The sequence below is a fragment of the Salminus brasiliensis genome, chromosome 2 (assembly GCF_030463535.1).
Source record: "Salminus brasiliensis chromosome 2, fSalBra1.hap2, whole genome shotgun sequence".
NCBI classification, from domain to species: domain Eukaryota; kingdom Metazoa; phylum Chordata; class Actinopteri; order Characiformes; family Bryconidae; genus Salminus; species Salminus brasiliensis.
The window spans coordinates 8,044,957-8,064,956 of NC_132879.1; the positions used below are offsets into that span (position 1 = coordinate 8,044,957).

At 41.2% G+C, this 20,000-nt stretch overlaps 1 protein-coding gene across 2 annotated transcripts in view; it reads left to right on the plus strand.

Annotated features, from left to right (window-relative positions):
• The window catches only part of trappc9 (trafficking protein particle complex subunit 9), a 316,053-nt gene that overhangs the window by 169,066 nt on the left and 126,987 nt on the right, over positions 1 to 20,000 (plus strand). For both annotated transcript variants that reach the window (XM_072674281.1, XM_072674282.1), the window contains 2 exons: positions 15,247 to 15,389; positions 18,436 to 18,543. In XM_072674281.1, coding sequence (XP_072530382.1) covers positions 15,247 to 15,389; positions 18,436 to 18,543 — 251 coding nt within the window. The remainder of the gene's footprint in view (positions 1 to 15,246; positions 15,390 to 18,435; positions 18,544 to 20,000) is intronic.

The window sequence follows — 20,000 nt, forward strand, 5'->3', positions numbered from 1 at the left end:
ATCTGAAAGCATCCACAGGTGTTTCTGTCCAGCCTATAAGACCTATTACACAATGCTACCAGTGCTACAAAGGCTAGCATAGGCTTCCTCCGAGTCACTTGAAGCCAGCCCGTCTAGTCGAGTTTAGTAATTAGTGATTAGTGGGCTTCTCTCGACTGGAGGCTTACCAGCTCTTGCAAGCGACCTCGTGACAGTGCAGTCGGTCTGGAGGGAAAGCAGCAGCAGGAAGACCCAGTCAGTGTTGGTCTTGTGCCAGCATCAAACCAGAAAGCTAAGACAGCCAAACAGCCTAGCGAAGAAGGGAGAGCCAGACGGAAGCACAGACATTAACATCCTTTCACCCCACCGTCAACAAAAAAGCCAGACACTTTGCTTCAGCATGGCACTGATGCGACATCATTGGACAGCTCACTGTGCTCTAAGGAGGGCACTATCTACCAGTTCTGTTAAGTCAACTACCAGATGCCCACACTGACCAGCCCCTGGCTGAGTGATGGGGAGAGGGAGGGTCATACTACCCACCCAGAGAGAGCGAGGCCAGTTATGCTCTCTTGGACTCCTGACCCAGATTGAACCTGCAATCCTCCAATGATCGGGCCTACACTTAGACAGCTGCACCACTTGGGAGTAGGATATTTTTAATGTTGAAAATGCACAAACACACACACAAACACACACACACTCTGTCAAAATGAGTTTCACGATTTCAATGCATCATAAAAAATACATCATGAAGTGCAAATGTCTGGAATGTCACTTTAATGTGTGTGAAGAGCATCAGGGTGTAATTTAAAACTCTCCCGTGGTTTTGTGTCCTGAGTGCTTGATGGTGCTCCAGGGCGAGTGTCTCTGTGTCTCCACACTTTCTCTCCAGCTGTTTCTGATCAAAAGCCTGTCTGTCTGAATCCGGCATCGTGACACAAAACACACAGTGCCACTCACATCACTCTTTTCGGGCTTCTTTTGTTGGGTCTGTAATGCCTTTCGTGGCTTTTCTAAAGCGATATGCACATGTAGTCATTTCTTCCATGTTTATTGACCTGTGTCTTGGGAATTCTGAGGGCTGCAGTGAATCAGATGAAAGTAACAGTTCAATTCAGGGCGTGTCAGTGAGTCTTTGCTATCGCAAGGATGGGAAAAGTACCCTTGCGTGGCTCAAAACGCTCAAAGGTCATGTACTAAGCCTCTTAATTAATCATAGGTGTTTTTTATGGCTTAACGTGCAGTAATAACCAATCAGCATGTCACTCGCCGTCCCCTTTTAGAGCCAGGTGCAGTCTGACTTGCGGATTGCTATTTCAGTGGCACAGAGCGGGGGTGTACGAGAGCCGGGCACGCGCCTGTGTTGACAATTCACTGTCAAAATAGCAATGATGTCTGCTTAGGTTGTTTTCAGTCACTGAGGGGGTGTGGCTTAATTAATTCAACCCAAGGCTTATTATTTAATGTTGAGCAATATACTGTATCATTGTTTTTTAATCTGTATGCAATCTGCAATATTTAACTTTCTGTGATTACAAATAAACCCTCTAACAAATCACAGTGTTGTTCGCTGCATGCTGTGTGCATCATGGCCAGTCACAGGTCCGTTGCTTCTGTGACGCTTGCATGATCATAACAATCAATAATAAATAATATTGGTCAAAAAATGCAGGTCAGTCTTTAGCCATGACATATTAATGTTGGTGTCATGTTTCAATTTCAGTAAATAGTAATATAATGTCAATGGTAATATTTTGTCAATATTATGTGGTATGAATTACCCAGTAACTACTATCAGTTATTCAGGAGCTACTACTACTACTAATTATATATATATATATATATATATATATATATATATATATATATATATATATATATATATATATACACATATACACTATTATATATAATATTTGTATATATCATATATAATAATAATATATTGTATATAATATATAACAATAATAATAATAATAATAATAATTAAACATGGAGTGTAGACAGTAACACCAGCAGGCCTTGCTGTAAAAACTAAGAAGGGAGAGCCAGGCAGATCATCTGTTACTATGAATTATCCAGTAACTAATTAATTTCCCAGTATTTACAATCAACTGTTGATAACTATTCAGTAACCATGAACTTTAAACATCTACTATAATATTCAGCAAATACTATTAATTGTTTAATAACTACTGGGAATTATTTAGTAACCTCTGAAAGTCATAAAGTATGTACAATGAATCTACTGTGAATTATTCATTATTAATAAGATTTATTTTTACAACTACTATATATTAGTCTATGTTACTTCTGTACTACTGTATATTTTACACCCTACTTCTGAATTTAAGAGAATTAGGAGGATTTCACAGTTAGGAGAGTTTATTGCCCAAATTTCTAATATTTCAGGTAGGAATAGACATCTAAACATTAGGATTACATTGACATTAATAACATGGAATATATGTGAGACAGCTTATCATCTGTCTATGTTCAGAAATAAACATGTGTATCTATGCACTGACATCATGTCAGTGCTTATATTATATGTCATATAATTATGTGTTAAAGGTTGGTACTGGATAACATTATAAAAAAGGTGCTTTTAATACCCAGACCCACTAAAAAGACGCTTAGGTCTGAGAATGACACAAACTTTACATTAAATGTATGTATTTGACTTCACCTCTACTTCTCTCTGATTCCTCTTGCCCTCAGCTTTTCCCTGCACCTCAGCGCTCTGGCTGCTTCTCATTGCATTTCTTTCTCTTTCCATTATCAGATTACTGTCAGCACGTGGGTGCTCTCGTAATGTCGAGCTTTCAGCACGCTCGCATGTAAATTACTTATGACTGCCCGGAATATGGCTTCGGGCTTCATTAATATTATTTCATATCGCGTTCAGAACCGTCTCAGACTTGAGTGTTCGGACATTCAGAGTAATGTGTTCTCATCCGCACATTTTGTCATCAGTGTCCATATCTCATATTCATAATGGAATACCCATTTGTTATTAATCAGCTGGGTTTCGTGGGGAAATGACATTTGCTTCAGTTTCAAGTGGTAGCAGAGGGTCTTTTCATTTGAAGGCTGAGGGAAGCTGAGGAAACCCTTGAATCAAGTGTGCCTGAGCTGATTTACACCTTGCTAACTAAAGCTTGTGTAAATAGGCTCGAGTCTAAAGATACACTTGGGCTAGATATATCGTGCTGATATCTAGGGCACAAGGATAGGCAATATCTGATACCTGGATACATATATACACAATCCAGAGATTAGGCATTTTTATAAGTGCAAGATTGGTGTCCATTCAGGAGCTCTGTTTTTTTTAGAAATTCAGGAGAAGCTTGTTCCACCAGATTGGTGCCAGGATGTAGAAGAGTCTTAAAGTTCTTCTGAAGCCACAATGGCCCACTGTTGTGAGGCCAAGCTATACTTACAGCTTGAAGGGCTCTGGGTCCTGATCAGATGATGTTTTGACTATTGCCATCAAGTAGGGAGGGGCTGGTCCATGTTTGACTTTGTTGGCATGTTTGGCTTTGGAAGACCAAAGTCATGTTGATGCATTCTAGATCAGGAAGACCAGCCAGAAAAGATGTGCAGTTGTCAAGAGAACAAAGGACTGAATAAGGACCTGGATTGTGTAGCTTGGTAGGTAACATTACTGTGGTTAACACCACCTCTTTTCCTAAGGCTAACTGGGGTTCCATTCCCTGCCCAGGCAAACCCACCATGCTCCTAACCATACATTCTCCTGCTGGTGTAACATTATTTAAATGAATAAGTTATATAATAGCTTCTGCTAGATAATAGCTTCTGCAGGTAGAATGACCAGAAAGTTCTTGAAAGTTAGTCTTAAAAGAGGTGATATGCTCACTGTGAGGACCTGTAGTACCAGGAATGTCGAGCAGTTTAGCTTTGCTGGGATTCAGCGGTCATGTATGATGAGCTGTAAGCTTGTGAGCGGAAGCCTGAGTGCCAGAAACTGGGAAGGGAAGGATGAGGATGTGGAAGTGTCATTAGGATAGCAGTGGTAGGAGAAGCCATGGGAATCCGTTATATCACTGAGTGGAGAGTGAAGAGAGAAGAGGACCCAGTCATATAATTGATCCATTTTTCCTCCCTCATCATACTTCACAATTTAGAATTTGGCACTTTTGCCCAAAGCGATTCATTAACCAACTGCAGAGATGCCTCCGGAAGCTGCTGGCTTTTAGAAGCCTCGCTCAAGGACATCTAGCTCATGGTTTCAGGTGACTGCATATACTGGAGGAACTGAAACCACCAAACCACACGTCTGCTCATTTCTACAGCGAAATGGTTGCAGATCCAGTTGTCAGGTAGGTCTATTGCCATATTTAAAAGACAGCAAGTATCCCCCAAAGTGCTGCATAATACAATCCATTGACTAGTTGAAATTGCAGTAAATTCGATAAAGGTAGCATGCTTAAAAAAACAAACGAAAGACCTAACCATAAAATTTAGAGGACGAGCTACTGATGGCAAGTCAACCTAAACCAAAGCAGGGCTGAAAAAGCAGAACCTTTTAAAAGGACTCAAACACCTGAGAGGATAAATAGGTCTTTAAATTAAGCCTAAAAATATCTGTTGTGGGCGATTCCTTTTAGAAAAGCAGAAGACTGATGAGTCTTGGAGCATCTGCAGAAAAGGCCCAGTCACCTTTGAATCTCGTCCGAGAGCGAGGAATGACTTAGAGCAATTGGTTGGACAACTGTAGGGCTCGTTAGGTGGAATGGAAATAGAATAGGTCAGAGATATAACTCTGAGCCATTGGAAAGCTTTAGAAGCGAATAGCAACACTTAACTCTGTATTTTACTGGACGCCAGTGCAGTGCTACAAGTTCAGGGGTAGTGCTCTCCCTTTACTTGATATTTTGGACCAGCTGTAAAGGTGACCAGCTCAAATGACAGATACAAATACAGCGAGTTTCTGTACTTTACATTAGACATGTATATTGTATATAGTGTTATAAACACTATGTACGTTAGACGGTCCCAGATCATAAGCAGTAGCTCTGGCCGGGTCAGGATTCCCCAAGTAATAATGCTGTTTTGTCGTGGTTCTCGGACTTCCAGCACTCCCTTAAACAATCCAAAAGGAGTCATATGAAGCTTTTTTCACCTTGTTTAAGTGGGAACTAAAGCTGTGGGTTATATGCATTTAAATGCTAGAGATTGTGTTCTTTGAAAGTTGGACCCAACGGGGAGCATGTATGAAGAAAAGAACAGGTCCCACAATAGAGCCTTGAGGTACACCACAAGCATTTGGTGCTGTGGAAGAGGACTAATGACCTTTCTAGACATGTTTAGTCTCTGAAGTTCGGTTCCACAGTTTTGCACTGGAGCTGTGAGGCTAATGGAGTTAACAAATAATGGAACCGATTAGCATCATGCAGCCTGCAGGCCTGAATCAGTGCTTCATCAATCATCATATTTAAATATATATATATATATATATATATATATATATATATATATATATATATATATATATGTTTAATGTCTATTAAGCTTCTTGGGTATAAGCATGTATGAGATGACCAGCAGAGGTTTGGAGGTCAGGGTTTGAAGCAACACCAGCAGTAGGTAGTGAACCCCAACTCCCACGTCTTCTCCAGTACAGAATCACCTACTTGTCCTCTGTCCTCAACCCGCTCCATCACCTGATGGGCAGTATGGGGTCCCGGATTGTCTTGCTGACAAATTAAGCCATTTTTGTGGTTCTCCTCCAAAACCGAAGACTGCTAAACATCAGTGTATGACTTCCAACATACGAGCAGGCATTTTTAATGACCAGTAAAATTTTGATTGTTCTAACTGTCTTGAAGTAAATGAGCAAATTCATAAAGCTGAGGTGGAATACAGATGCTCCTGCTTCCCAAGCAGCCACTCCTTGCTCTTACTCTGCTCAGCTCAGATGCTGTGGTGGGATGAGGTAATGGTGCAGTCTCAGGGGTGGGACAACAATGTGTTTCAGAAAGAAACTAAGGGCCAGATGTACGTAGTGATGTATTCTCTCACAAAGCCTCTGAAATCCCGGAGTGTGTAATTTAGCAGGACCTTGGTACTCATTTCCTTTGAGAACACCCTGGTCACTCTGTCTACAGAGCTACGTCACTGGCTTCCTGTAGTGTTAAACACAAGATCCCTCTCTGTCCTGGAGCCAAGGTGGTGGAACAACCGACTGAAGACCCCTGTCTTTGAGAAGCATTTAAGCGAACACTGACGATGATGATGTTGAAGAAGATGAAGGGCGTTGGAGGTTAAGATCATTGTCAGCCTAACTGTGAGCACTGTAGGAATGACAGTAACCCAGACATAAATACCTTGTATGTTCAGCATATGTGACTTTTGAAGCTGATTCTGGTTCAGACAGTGTTGACAGTGACAACGCTGCTGCTGCTGATGTTGACTATGTAGATGATGGTCATGATGATGATGATGATGATGATGATGAAGGTGATAGTGACAGTACAGATGTTGGTGTTAATGGTAGTGATTATGAGGATGATGGTAAGGATCTTTGTGGTGGTGATGTTTATAATGATGACAGTGGAGGTAATGGTGGTGATTATGATGATATTGGTGGTGATTATGGAAGTAATTATGGTAATAATGGTATTGATGTTTGGTGGTGATTATGAAGGTGATTATGGTGATAATGATATTGATATTTGGGGGTGATCATGATAATAGTGATTATGTAGGTGATTATGGTAATAATGGTATTGATATTTGGTGTTTTTTTGGAGGTGATTATGGTAATAATGGTATTGATGTTTGGTGGTGATTATGAAGGTGATTATGGTGATAATGATATTGATATTTGGTGGTGATCATGATAATAGTGATTATGGAGGTAATTATGTTGATAATGGTAGTGATTATGGAGGTGATTATGGTGATAATGGTGTATTGATGTTTGGTGGTGATTATGGTGATAATGATATTGATATTTGGTGGTGATCATGATGATAGTGATTATGGAGGTGATTATGGTGATAATGATATTGATATTTGATAGTGATCATGAAGGTGATTGTGGTGATAATGATATTGATATTTGGCGGTGATCATGATGATAGTGATTATGGAGGTAATTATGGTGATAATGGTAGTGATTATGGAGGTGATTATGGTGATAATGCTATTGATGTTTGGTGGTGATCATGATGATAGTGATTATGGAGGTGATTATGGTGATAATGATATTGATATTTGGTGGTGATCATGATAATAGTGATTATGTAGGTGATTATGGTAATAATGGTATTGATATTTGGTGTTTTTTTGGAGGTGATTATGGTAATAATGGTATTGATGTTTGGTGGTGATTATGAAGGTGATTATGGTGATAATGATATTGATATTTGGTGGTGATCATGATAATAGTGATTATGGAGGTAATTATGTTGATAATGGTAGTGATTATGGAGGTGATTATGGTGATAATGGTGTATTGATGTTTGGTGGTGATTATGGTGATAATGATATTGATATTTGGTGGTGATCATGATGATAGTGATTATGGAGGTGATTATGGTGATAATGATATTGATATTTGATAGTGATCATGAAGGTGATTGTGGTGATAATGATATTGATATTTGGCGGTGATCATGATGATAGTGATTATGGAGGTAATTATGGTGATAATGGTAGTGATTATGGAGGTGATTATGGTGATAATGATATTGATATTTGGTGGTGATCATGATGATAGTGATTATGGAGGTGATTATGGTGATAATGATATTGATATTTGGTGGTGATCATGATGATAGTGATTATGGAGGTGATTATGGTGATAATGGTATTGATATTTGGTGGTTATCATGATGATAATAGTGATTATGTAAGGGATTATGGTAATAATGGTATAGATATTTGGTGGTGATTATGATGATAATAATAGTGTTTATGGTGGTGATTATGGTAATAATAGTATTGATATTTGGTGGTGATTGTGATGATAATAATAGTGTTTATGGTGGTGATTATGGTAATAATGGTATTGATATTTGGGAATAATTGTAGTGATATTTGGTGGTTATTATTGATGTGATTATGGTAATAATGGTATTGATATTTGGTGGTTATTTTGGAGGTGATTATGGTAATAATTGTATTGATATTTGGTGGTGATTATGATATTAATAGTGATTATGGAGGTGATTATGGTAACAATGGTATTGCCATTTGGTGGTGATCATGATGATAATAGAGATTATGATTATGGTAGTGATTATGATGATAACGATGATTTTTATGATGATGGTGGCGATGATGATAATGTTTGCTGGTGATCATGTTGATGATATCATGATGAAGATGGAGGTAAATTGGATTAGAATTGTCCTCAGCTGACATAGTGGCCATCTGCATCACCATGGAAACATCTGCTCCTTCTACAGAGTGGCTTTTTGAAATGGAGAGTTTCTCACTGTGTGTGCCGCTTGTTCAAGGAGTAAGCATAATACATCACACACACCCTTACTGATTAAGATTCATGTCTTGATTTTGGTAAGACTTTGTGAGAGTGTACGTCTGGGTCACCAAGGTCGACATCACCATGGAGATGAGCTTGTAAAACATGGAAAGGGTCACCGGAGTTAAACGCAGTAAGATGACCTTCTGCTGTCATGAGCTCTCTGAACACACACACAATCACACAGATGCTAACAGCAGCAATGATGTACTTACACACACACACACACACACACACACACACTGACTGAACATTTACAGTGTATGGAGCTGACTTATGCTCAACTACATTCTGCTCCAACATACTCTACCCCACCCCCCTTTACTCAACTACACTTTACTCTCCTCTACTGTACTCTACCCTACCGTCCTATACTCAACTATACTCTATTCTCCTCTACTGTACTCTACCCTACCGTCCTATACTCAACTATACTCTATTCTCCTCTACTGTACTCTACCCTACCCCCCTTTACTCAACTACACTTTACTCTCCTCTACTGTACTCTACCCTACCGTCCTATACTCAACTATACTCTATTCTCCTCTACTGTACTCTACCCTACCGTCCTATACTCAACTACACTTTACTCTCCTCTACAGTACTCTACCCTACCGTCCTATACTCAACTATACTCTATTCTCCTCTACAGTACTCTACCCTACCGTCCTATACTCAACTATACTCTATTCTCCTCTACTGTACTCTACCCTACCCCCCTTTACTCAACTACACTTTACTCTCCTCTACTGTACTCTACCCTACCGTCCTATACTCAACTATACTCTATTCTCCTCTACAGTACTCTACCCTACCGTCCTATACTCAACTATACTCTATTCTCCTCTACTGTACTCTACCCTACCGTCCTATACTCAACTACACTTTACTCTCCTCTACTGTACTCTACCCTACCGTCCTATACTCAACTACACTTTACTCTCCTCTACTGTACTCTACCCTACCGTCCTATACTCAACTATACTCTATTCTCCTCTACTGTACTCTACCCTACCGTCCTATACTCAAATATACTCTATTCTCCTCTACAGTACTCTACCCTACCGTCCTATACTCAGCTACACTTCACTCTCCTCTACTGTACTCTACCCTATCGTCCTATACTCAACTATACTCTATTCTCCTCTACTGTACTCTACCCTACCGTCCTATACTCAACTATACTCTATTCTCCTCTACAGTACTCTACCCTACCGTCCTATACTCAACTACACTTTACTCTCCTCTACAGTACTCTACCCTACCGTCCTATACTCAACTATACTCTATTCTCCTCTACAGTACTCTACCCTACCGTCCTATACTCAACTATACTCTATTCTCCTCTACTGTACTCTACCCTACCCCCCTTTACTCAACTACACTTTACTCTCCTCTACTGTACTCTACCCTACCGTCCTATACTCAACTACACTTCACTCTCCTCTACTGTACTCTACCCTACCGTCCTATACTCAACTATACTCTATTCTCCTCTACTGTACTCTACCCTACCGTCCTATACTCAACTATACTCTATTCTCCTCTACTGTACTCTACCCTACCGTCCTATACTCAACTATACTCTATTCTCCTCTACAGTACTCTACCCTACCGTCCTATACTCAACTACACTTCACTCTCCTCTACTGCACTCTACCCTACCGTCCTATACTCAACTATACTCTATTCTCCTCTACAGTACTCTACCCTACCGTCCTATACTCAACTATACTCTATTCTCCTCTACAGTACTCTACCCTACCGTCCTATACTCAACTATACTCTATTCTCCTCTACAGTACTCTACCCTACCGTCCTATACTCAACTATACTCTATTCTCCTCTACTGTACTCTACCCTACCCCCCTTTACTCAACTACACTTCACTCTCCTCTACTGTACTCTACCCTACCGTCCTATACTCAACTACACTTTACTCTCCTCTACTGTACTCTACCCTACCCCCCTTTACTCAACTACACTTTACTCTCCTCTACTGTACTCTACCCTACCGTCCTATACTCAACTATACTCTGTTCTCCTCTACTGTACTCTACCCTACCGTCCTAGACTCAGCTACACTGTATTTGTCTCTACTATACCCTACTGTCCTTGACTTGACTACACTTTTCCTCTTAACCATTCTTTACTGTCCTATGCTCAACCATACTCTGTTTTTCTGTGGACGAGACCAGTGGAGAACTAAGAATCAATAGAGGAAAGAAATATAAACTTCAGTCAGAGACTGAGAAACAAATCTTTAGGTTGAGTTTGTGTGTGTGTGGATGTGTGTTTAAGGCAGAGAGAAAGAGCACTTTGGCTTCAGGTCAGTTGTGAGTGTGTTGGAGTGTGTGTGTTATTTGTCCCTGCTGTGTGTTTGTACGCCAACAGCCAACAGCATGGCACACATTACAGAGCTGGACACCAGCTCACAGTCAAAGCCGGACTGAGCAGATCAGCCCTCACTGCTCGCTCTCTCTCTCTCTCTCTCTCTCTCTCTCTATCTGTCCCTCTCTCTCTCTCTGTTAATATTCACAATATTCATATAATTCATATAAATAATAATAATAATAATAATGAAAATAATATCTCTATATCCATCTCTCTCTCTCCCTCCCTCTCCCCCTCCCTCTGTCTCCTGTTTCTGACTCTCGCTCACTTTTACTCACTTCACTGTTCTATGAGGTGAAAAGAGTAGATGAAGTTCATTAGAGTGAGTCTGCTTCTCCTTCTCTCTCTCTCTCTCTCTCTCTCTCTCTCTCTCTCTCTCTCTCTCTCTCTCTCTCCCCCTTCTTTCATCTTCTCCTGTGTGATAAATTAAAGATGAATCTAATAATGCACACTTTGATCTGCATTAAGAGGGCACCGATAAAGAGTTTAGCTTTGTGTGTTTGGACACACACACGGACGCACACACACACAGGCACCACTTATTCATCAGTCTGTCCGGATCTCGCCCGCCTAGTCTTCACTCCAGAGCGGAGCAGGCATGATTAAAAACCTGGTGAGCAGTGACTGATCTCTGTCTGCTGCTGCTGCTGCTGCTGCTGCTGGACTGGAGAGTGTGTTCAGTAGAGGAGTTCCTCACTGTGTTTCTTCAGATAATAAAACTCTTCTCTCAGCCTCTATGTCTTATAGTACCCAGGTCAGGATTTTACGGACTGATTGTGTGTAAATGCTGTTCAGGTTTAAAACCGTTCACTCCTCAGTCTGTCCAATCTGTACATGTACATTAAGCTGCAGAGAGCCCGTCTTCAATTCTGTGTATTTCTGATTTCACAAAAGCCAGCACATGTGCATATGAGCCTATATTCAGCCTATAGTTAAGCTCCATGATTATTATTATTATTATTATTTCTTTTTTTATAAATATATCAAAATAAAATAGGACTAGACAGGGATTAGGGGCTAGGGACACTCTACAAAGACTAGACAAGCTTTGTGTGCCTTTGCACATTCAGTAGATGATGCGTTCATTAGTAGGGCTGTCCACAGACATTTGGACAGGGTTCACTTGAATTTGCACCATTTTCAGAATGTCTATGATGCTAAACCCTTATTGTACCAACATTAAATTGGTGTAATGACTGTTGAGTTCGGGGGGGGGGGGGGGCAATTACGGTCCAATTGGAGGCCTGGATTCCTGCACAGTGTTTTTTGTTTGTTTGTTTGTATGTTTGTTTGTTTGTCTGTTTTTGCAAGCACACCACATTCATCTCGCCTGTTAATTACCAGGTTTAGTAGCCCTGTTAGAGCAGGGAAACCAGCAAACTGTGCTGGACGCTGGCCTCTGATGCCCACCCATGGTTTAGAGAGACAGCATACCGGAAATACTGCAGTTTAGAGGGAGGAGTGTAGTAGTATCTTCTGTTACACACACACACAAACACACACACACAGTGGCATAACCCTGATCTGTCCAAAAAGATATTTTATTTTAGATCGACTCCTTGCCACCTTTTACCCCCTTTCCCTCTCTCATCCATCACTGTAATGGGCAGAGCGGGAGGAGCTCTAGTTTGTGTCCAGGCTGATGCCTACTAACACTGCTGTCACCAGCACTGTAAACTGGACCTGAACACAGTTCTCTTCACAGCACTGTCAGACCAAACAGCATCTTCTAGATTTTGACTCTGTTTGTAAACACCATATGATCTTCACATTGTGTAGGCTTTTGATAAATTGACCAGTAGAAATGTTCCAAATAGTTTTGCATATGTATTTTTCTTCAGATGTATTTGAGGGCAACAGGGGCACAGCGATAACTGCCCACCGCCCCGGTCCAATAAGTTTTGTGTCCAATACGTTTGGTTAACAGACCTGTGTCCACAAACCTTTGGCCAAAATGTGGGGGTGCCAAAACTTTTGCCCAGTACATGCTTGTTCCAAAATCTCCTCCATACAGACAGTGCTGAAGAGCAAGTAAGAGAGGGGGTGCTGCAGTAAGCCATCCACATGGTTGTTTTGTTGTTTATATGTGGTTGGTTGTTATGGTGTTGCTAAGTGGTCATCGTGGTGTCACAGTTGCTGTGTTATATGTGTTGGCTAGTAAGTTGCGAGGCAACTGCTAAGGTGTTAGGTGGCTATGCTGTTAGGGTGGGGTGAGTCAGGTGTCAGCATGACTACATCACAGATATAGCTGTTTTATTAATCATCCAAACCCACCAATGAAGCTACCGCCACCATGTTTTTCTGAGTGTTATATGTGTTATATCGTCACTGACATTATTACAGAGTACTTACCTGTAGGATCCTGATGGAGGAGATCCAGCTGTAGAACCTGTGAAGAGCAGAGACCCAAAGCCTTTGTTAATGACAGGCTAACAGATGCACGTTAAGTGTTTGTGTCTGTCTGTAAATATATGGCCATCGTATCTGTTGTCGTTAGATGTTCGTAGGTTTCTGTTCTCATGTCCCTATAGTGCCGCAGCGGTCAGGTCCAAGTCGGAGGGGGAGGGAGGGGAGAAGTCGGGGGGCAGAGTGCGTCATTGCCGTTGCTATTCCCGTTATTGTTGCGCCTTTTCTCGTAGTCTGAGGTAACAGGGTCGCTTCGAGCCCTGAAGGAGTCGTAACGGTTGACTGCCAGATGCGGTGGAGTCGCATATTTTCCAGCCACTTCTTACGTTTTTGTGTGTTTGCTCCTCACGAGTGTAAATATGCGAGTGTGTCACAGTAGATCTTGGAAGAACTTGCTTCGGCCCCATCTGCTCCACCAAAGGTGTGCCTCACCACTGTATACAACACCCTGTCAGCACAGTTCACATCTATGTGTTAGAGTCATAATTAATGAATAATTCATAATTCATAATTGATGTTTGTAAATGTAGAGTTTGTCATCAGATATTACAAACAAATGGCACTCTGTGTCCTAATGTTTGTGGACACCCTTTCTAAGGAATGCCTTTAGCTACTTTAAGTTGTATTAAACTCAGCTAGTCCCTGTAGAGAAGTACTGCCAATAGAATAGGACTCTCAGAAGCAGATAAACATGAACTTATTGGCACCATTCTGCTGCCTAATGCCAGGCGTGGGCTATAGAGGGGTATAAAGACCCCTAGCATTGAGCTGTGGAGCAGTAAAACGGCGTTCTCTGGAATGATGGATGGTGCTCCATTCAATACGTTTGGGACGTGTTGGGGAGTTGGTGGGGATGAAGTGGAGTGGTGATCATCCAACATCCTGACCACATTAATGCTCTTGTCGCTGAATGCAATCAAATCCTCACAGCAGTGCAATCCAAAATCTAGTAGAAAGCCTTCTTCCCTGCACAGTAGAGACAGTTACTCCAACAACAGCAGGATAAGCTCTTATTAATACCCTTGATATCAGGTGTCCTCATACTTGTGTCCATATAGTGTATGTTAATGGACCTAGACTTAGCTGATGAGCTAGATTACGTGAGCTCCACAGAAGCCAACTGTCCACCTCCGTCCGCTCACAGCTTCAGATAGGTTTCTACTTGTAGCTAATCCAACCCTTGATGTGTGCTACTGTGATAGCTAGCGACTAAGCTAGCATTGATATCATCTACGTAGCTGCTAATGATGTAGGTGTTTCAGTGCAGAGTTGAAAAAGTGGAATTCAAACCTAACTCTATTCCCAGTGTCCCTGAGTCCTACTTGCGTAGAAACCCGGTCTGCATCTGGGTGCTGTCCATCAGAGTAAAGTGGGTGGGGAGTGGTTTGCACCTTGCAGCTCTTCCTGGGTTGCATGGTGCATGCTGACCCTAACTGAGGCAGGTCAGGCCTGCAGTTCTTTAGATGTTTGTGTAGAATTGTAGGGACCTCCTGGATGTGTTGTCAATGCTCTAGTGGTGAAATTTTAGTAGGCAGATCATAGGCAGGTAAGGTTTATCACTGTTGCAGATTTTCTCCATTTGTGGATAAAGGCTTTTTACTTTATTTCCAGAGTCTTTGAATCTCTTAACGATTATTTTTGATTATTATTTAAAAAAAATCATTATAGTTAATTATTAGTTTATTTAATTAAACAAAGGGTTTAATTTTGTTTTTGTTTTTCCGCCCCTCCCCGTCCCCCCTGCTTCTCTGACCCTGACAGAGACTTTCAAACATTTCAAAAATATACATTTATAAATTCATAAATTAATAACTTAAAAAAATCTCAGTATTTCAGTTTTTACAGCAACAGCCTGTTAAATACAAAAAATATCTGTAAAAAAGGTGATAATTGTTTATGTTGTCTCTCTCTCTCTCTCTCTCTCTCTCTCTCTCTCTCTCTCCCCCCCTCAGACTCTGGAGGCCGTGTTGAGTTTCCGCTACAGTGGTGGGATGGGGCAGGTGGAGGGTTACTACAGAGAGATCAGTCTCGGGGTGAAGGTGGACGTGGAGCCATCTGTGTTCTTCACCAGAGTCAGCACACTGCCTGCTACCAGGTACACACACACACACACACACACACACACACTGTCTAATGATGAAACATGAGCCAGCAGCAACGGAGCAGCCTCTCTCCTCTTCTCTTATCTTCTCTTCTTTTCTTCTCTCTACTCTTCACCTCATTTTTCTTCTCTTCTCTTTGCTCATATTTTCTCTTCTCTTCTCATCTCTTCATTTTTCTTCATTTCTCTTCATTTCTCTTCATTTCTCTTCTCGTCTCTTTATTTCTCTTCATTTCTCTTCTCGTCTCTTCATTTCTCTTCATTTCTCTTCATTTTTCTTCTCTTCATTTCTCCTCATTTCTCTTCTCTTCATTTCTCTTCTCTTCATTTCTCTTCATTTCTCTTCATTTCTCTTCTCGTCTCTTCATTTCTCTTCATTTCTCTTCTCGTCTCTTCATTTCTCTTCATTTCTCTTCATTTTTCTTCTCTTCATTTCTCCTCATTTCTCTTCTCGTCTCTTCATTTCACTTCTCGTTATTTCTCTTCATTTCTCTTCTCGTCTCTTCATTTCTCTTCATTTTTCTTCTCTTCATTTCTCTTCATTTCTCTTCTCTTCATTTCTCTTCATTTCTCTTCTTGTCTCTTCATTTCTCTTCTCGTCTCTTCATTTTTCTTCTCTTCATTTCTCTTCTCGTCTCTTCATTTCTTTTCTCTTCATTTCTCTTTTCTTCATTTCTCTTCTCGTCTCTTCATTTCTCTTCTCTTCATTTCTCTTCTCGTCTCTTCATTTCTCTTCTCTTCATTTCTCTTTTCTTCATTTCTCTTCTTGTCTCGTCTCTTCTCTTAATTTCTCTTTATTTCTCTTCTCGTCTTTTCACTTATTTTCATTTCTCTTCTCTTCATTTCTCTTAATTTTTCTTCTCGTCTTTTCACTTCTTTTCATTTCTCTTCTCTTCATTTCTCTTAATTTTTCTTCTCGTCTTTTCACTTCTTTTCATTTCTCTTCTCTTCATTTTTCTTCATTTCTCTTCTCTTCATTTCTTTTGTCGTCTCTTCATTTCTCTTCTCTTCATATCTCTTCTCGTCTCTTAATTACGATTAATTTTTCTTCTCTTAATTTCTCCTCTTTTCCCTTTTGCTCATCTTTTCTCTTCTCTTCTCTTCTATTCTCTTCATTTCTGATCTTACCTCCTCTCTACTCTTTATTTGTTTTTTCTTCTTCATTTCTCTTTTTTTTTTATTTTTTAGTCTTTTCTTGTCTTCTCTTCATTGCTCTTCATTTCTCTTTTCTTCTTTTCCATTTTCTACATTGTTTTTCTCTTCCTTTCCTTCTGTTTTCCAAGTCTTCTCATCTTCTGTTTATTTTCTATCTACATTCTTCACTTTTTTTTTCCCCTCTTCATTTCATTTCTCGGCTCGTTCCTTCTCTCTCTCTCTCTCTCTCTCTCTCTCTCTCGCTCTCTCTCTCGCTCTCTCTCTCTCTCTCTCTCTCTCTCTTTCTCTCTGTTGAGTGTGTCTGAGCTGCAGTGTGACCTTTTATGGTTTACTTTAGTCCTTGGATTATCTCTTTCAGGATGATTTAGTGGTATGTCCACTGGTTCTCATGTAGATACAGCAGGACTAAAGCACAGTATCAGCCTGATTGTGAATTCAGAGGGAAAGGGCCGCCCCTGCAGCCCTGTTGGCTGTAGTAAATAATTTAACTGGGTGTAGGTGTCTGCTCCGGACCACACAGATCCTTCTGAATACTTATTTGAATCGTCCCTTTCTTCTCCTCACTTAACCTTCAGAAATCCTGAGTTCTCATCATTGTTTTTCCTCAGCTGTTTAAATCGTCAGGTTGCATAGTGAAAATCTCACAACCGCAAGACTTGTGTTCTCAGAACAGTGTAGTCTGATCCTGGAATAACAGACCTCAGATGCTCTGGATGAAGCTCCACTGCAGCTCTACGCGTTACTCAGTGCTTGTGTGTTTTAGAGCTGCTGCTCCTGGGAAAGCACGTTTACTGCAGTCATCACTTCACTGCAGGAGCAAAGCCTTTACTGGAGTATGGGTTCAGAATACTCCTCACAGCTCTGGTTGGAGCTGTTGGTTGGTGAAGGTTTGAGGAGGTGGAGTCACTGTCAGGCTGATTAATGTGAGGATCTCTTCTTGAAGGGAGAAGGGGATGATGATGGAGAGCGGTGATCCTGGGATAAAGAGGGAGAGCGAGCGTTTATGGTTGAGTAAGCGCTGGTTTTCTCCGGCAGACTTTTTTTTTTTTTCCATTTCTGGAGAATCAGCAGCAGCTCTGGAGATGATTCATTCTCTCATTGATGACTGCCAGAAAATAATAATAAAAAAATAGATAGTCTCTGATCCCTCATTCCTCCATCACACCCTACTCATCGTTACTGGGGTGGCGGGGGTGAGTAGCAGAGAGGAGGGAGCGGGATGCAGATTGTTTTTATTTATTTATTTATTTATTTATTTATTTATTTATTATATTTTTAACTACTATATGTCCAACTGTTTGTGACACCCCTTCTTAAAAAAAATCATCCAGCTACTTTAAGTTGCTCCTATTGTTGACCCAGCTGTGCAAATGCACACACAGCTTGTCTAGTCCCCGTAGAGAAGTATTTGCCAATAGAATCGGACTCTCTGGAGCAGATGAACCTATTGGCTCCATGCTGCCTAAATCCAGACGTGGGCTATAGAGGGGTATAAAGCCCCCCCTGCATTGAGCTGTGAAGCAGTAGAAGAACTGTGTTCTCTGGGATGATGGATGGTGCTCCATCCAGGACTTATGGGTGAGTTGAGTTGGGGATGAGGTGATGAAGTGGTGATCATCTAACACCCTGACCTCACTAATGCTCTCATCACTGAATACCATCAAACCCTCACAACAGTGCTCCAAAATCTAGTAGAAAGCCTTCTTCCCTGCACAGTAGAGACAGTTACTCCAACAGCAGCAGGATAAGCTCTTATTAATACCCTCAATATTTTAGTCCTAATACTTTTGTCCATATAGTGTATGTGTGTGTATTTGTGTATGTTCTAATTATCTCTCTCTCTCTCTCTCTCTCTCTCTCTCTCTCTCTCTCTCTCTCTCTGCAGTACCCGCCAGTGCCATTTGCTACTGGATGTGTTTAACCCCACAGAGCATGAGCTCACTCTAACCGCCAGAAACCAGCAGCTCATACTGCACTCCAGCGAGTGCCAGAGGTACACACACACACACTCACACACACACACACACACACACAAACAACCAGTACGTCAATGAGTGCACACACAGTTTTAGACTAGCAAATTTCATTCAGTCGAAATAATCAAGACTCAAGGCTACACACATGCACACACACACACACATTTGCTCAGTCCGTCCTGCTCCTCCACAGTCGGCGGCGTGTTGTGAGGGTGTGTAAGTTATTCAGCGGTCTGCTTATTTTTATTTTCCTGCTGATTCAGAGCTCCAGTAGAATCTGCTGTGTGTGAACTCTTTCACATTCAGAGCTGTTTTTAAGTCTTCAGATATTTTTACACAGCTGTTAGCAGCTCCACACACACACACACACACACACGCACACTGTATATGCTCTCCATGTTCACATCTGTGAACATGAAGTCTTTGCTCCATGAGTCTTTGCTTTGGTAACGAAGAGAAAAGTATGCCTTGCGCGACTCGAAATGCGCAAAAGGCCTGTACTAAGTCTTTAATTAATTAATTAAAATTAAATAAGGGTGTGTTTTGGGCAACGTGCAATAAACCAATCAGAGTGTCACTTTCCATTCCCTTGAAGAGCCAGGTGCAGTCTGACTGGATTTATATTTTAATGGCGCAAAGCAGGGGTGTACGCGCGCCGGGCGCGCGCCAGTGCTGACAGTTCACTGCCAAGATAGCAATGAATGTCTAAATGTTGACGTCTCTGTCGTTGAGCTTCTGTTCTTTCCAGTGCCAAGATAGCAGTACACCAGAAATTGACCTGAACACACAGTCTTATTTCGGGACCACCACGCCCATCAGCGTAGATATATTCACAAGCATATAGACTGTTGGCAATGAGCATCGGTGTAGGATAGGGCCCTATGTGTCCAAAACTGTGCCCTATCCACTATCCTCAACATGCCAGAATCCAGATCACTATATGGAGCACTATTCTAGGGAACAGACTTGTGTGAGCTCATTACTGTGCGGCAGCACAGAGGGTTGCCAGATTGCTACAGTGGTCTCCAGCTGAAATGTGATTTAAATTCCACCGAAAGGCATGAAAAAGCACCCAAAGGCAAACATGAAAAACGGCTGATGTTCAGCATTTTAAAAACAGCAAACCAAAACCAACATGGCCTAAAAATAAACTGTTAATATTGTGACGTTGAATAAGTCGCTGTGGAGGCAAAAGGAAACATTTTAGCTCTTTATTAAAAGGACTAAACAGCTCTGGCCAGAATGGCCGGAGCTTAAAGTGAACAGGACTCCTTTTTGGGTTCTTCGAATGGCTGCAATCGCAGCCAGGCCACCAATAATACACATGGTCACCCACTATCCCACCCACTTACACTACCCCACAGCTCTTGTTTGCTTTGACAACACACGTAGTAACAGTCCAACCCCAACAACGCTGGTTTAACCAGCTACTTACAGAGTGCGCTGATGTACGTCATGCTTTGTGCGGGTGAGC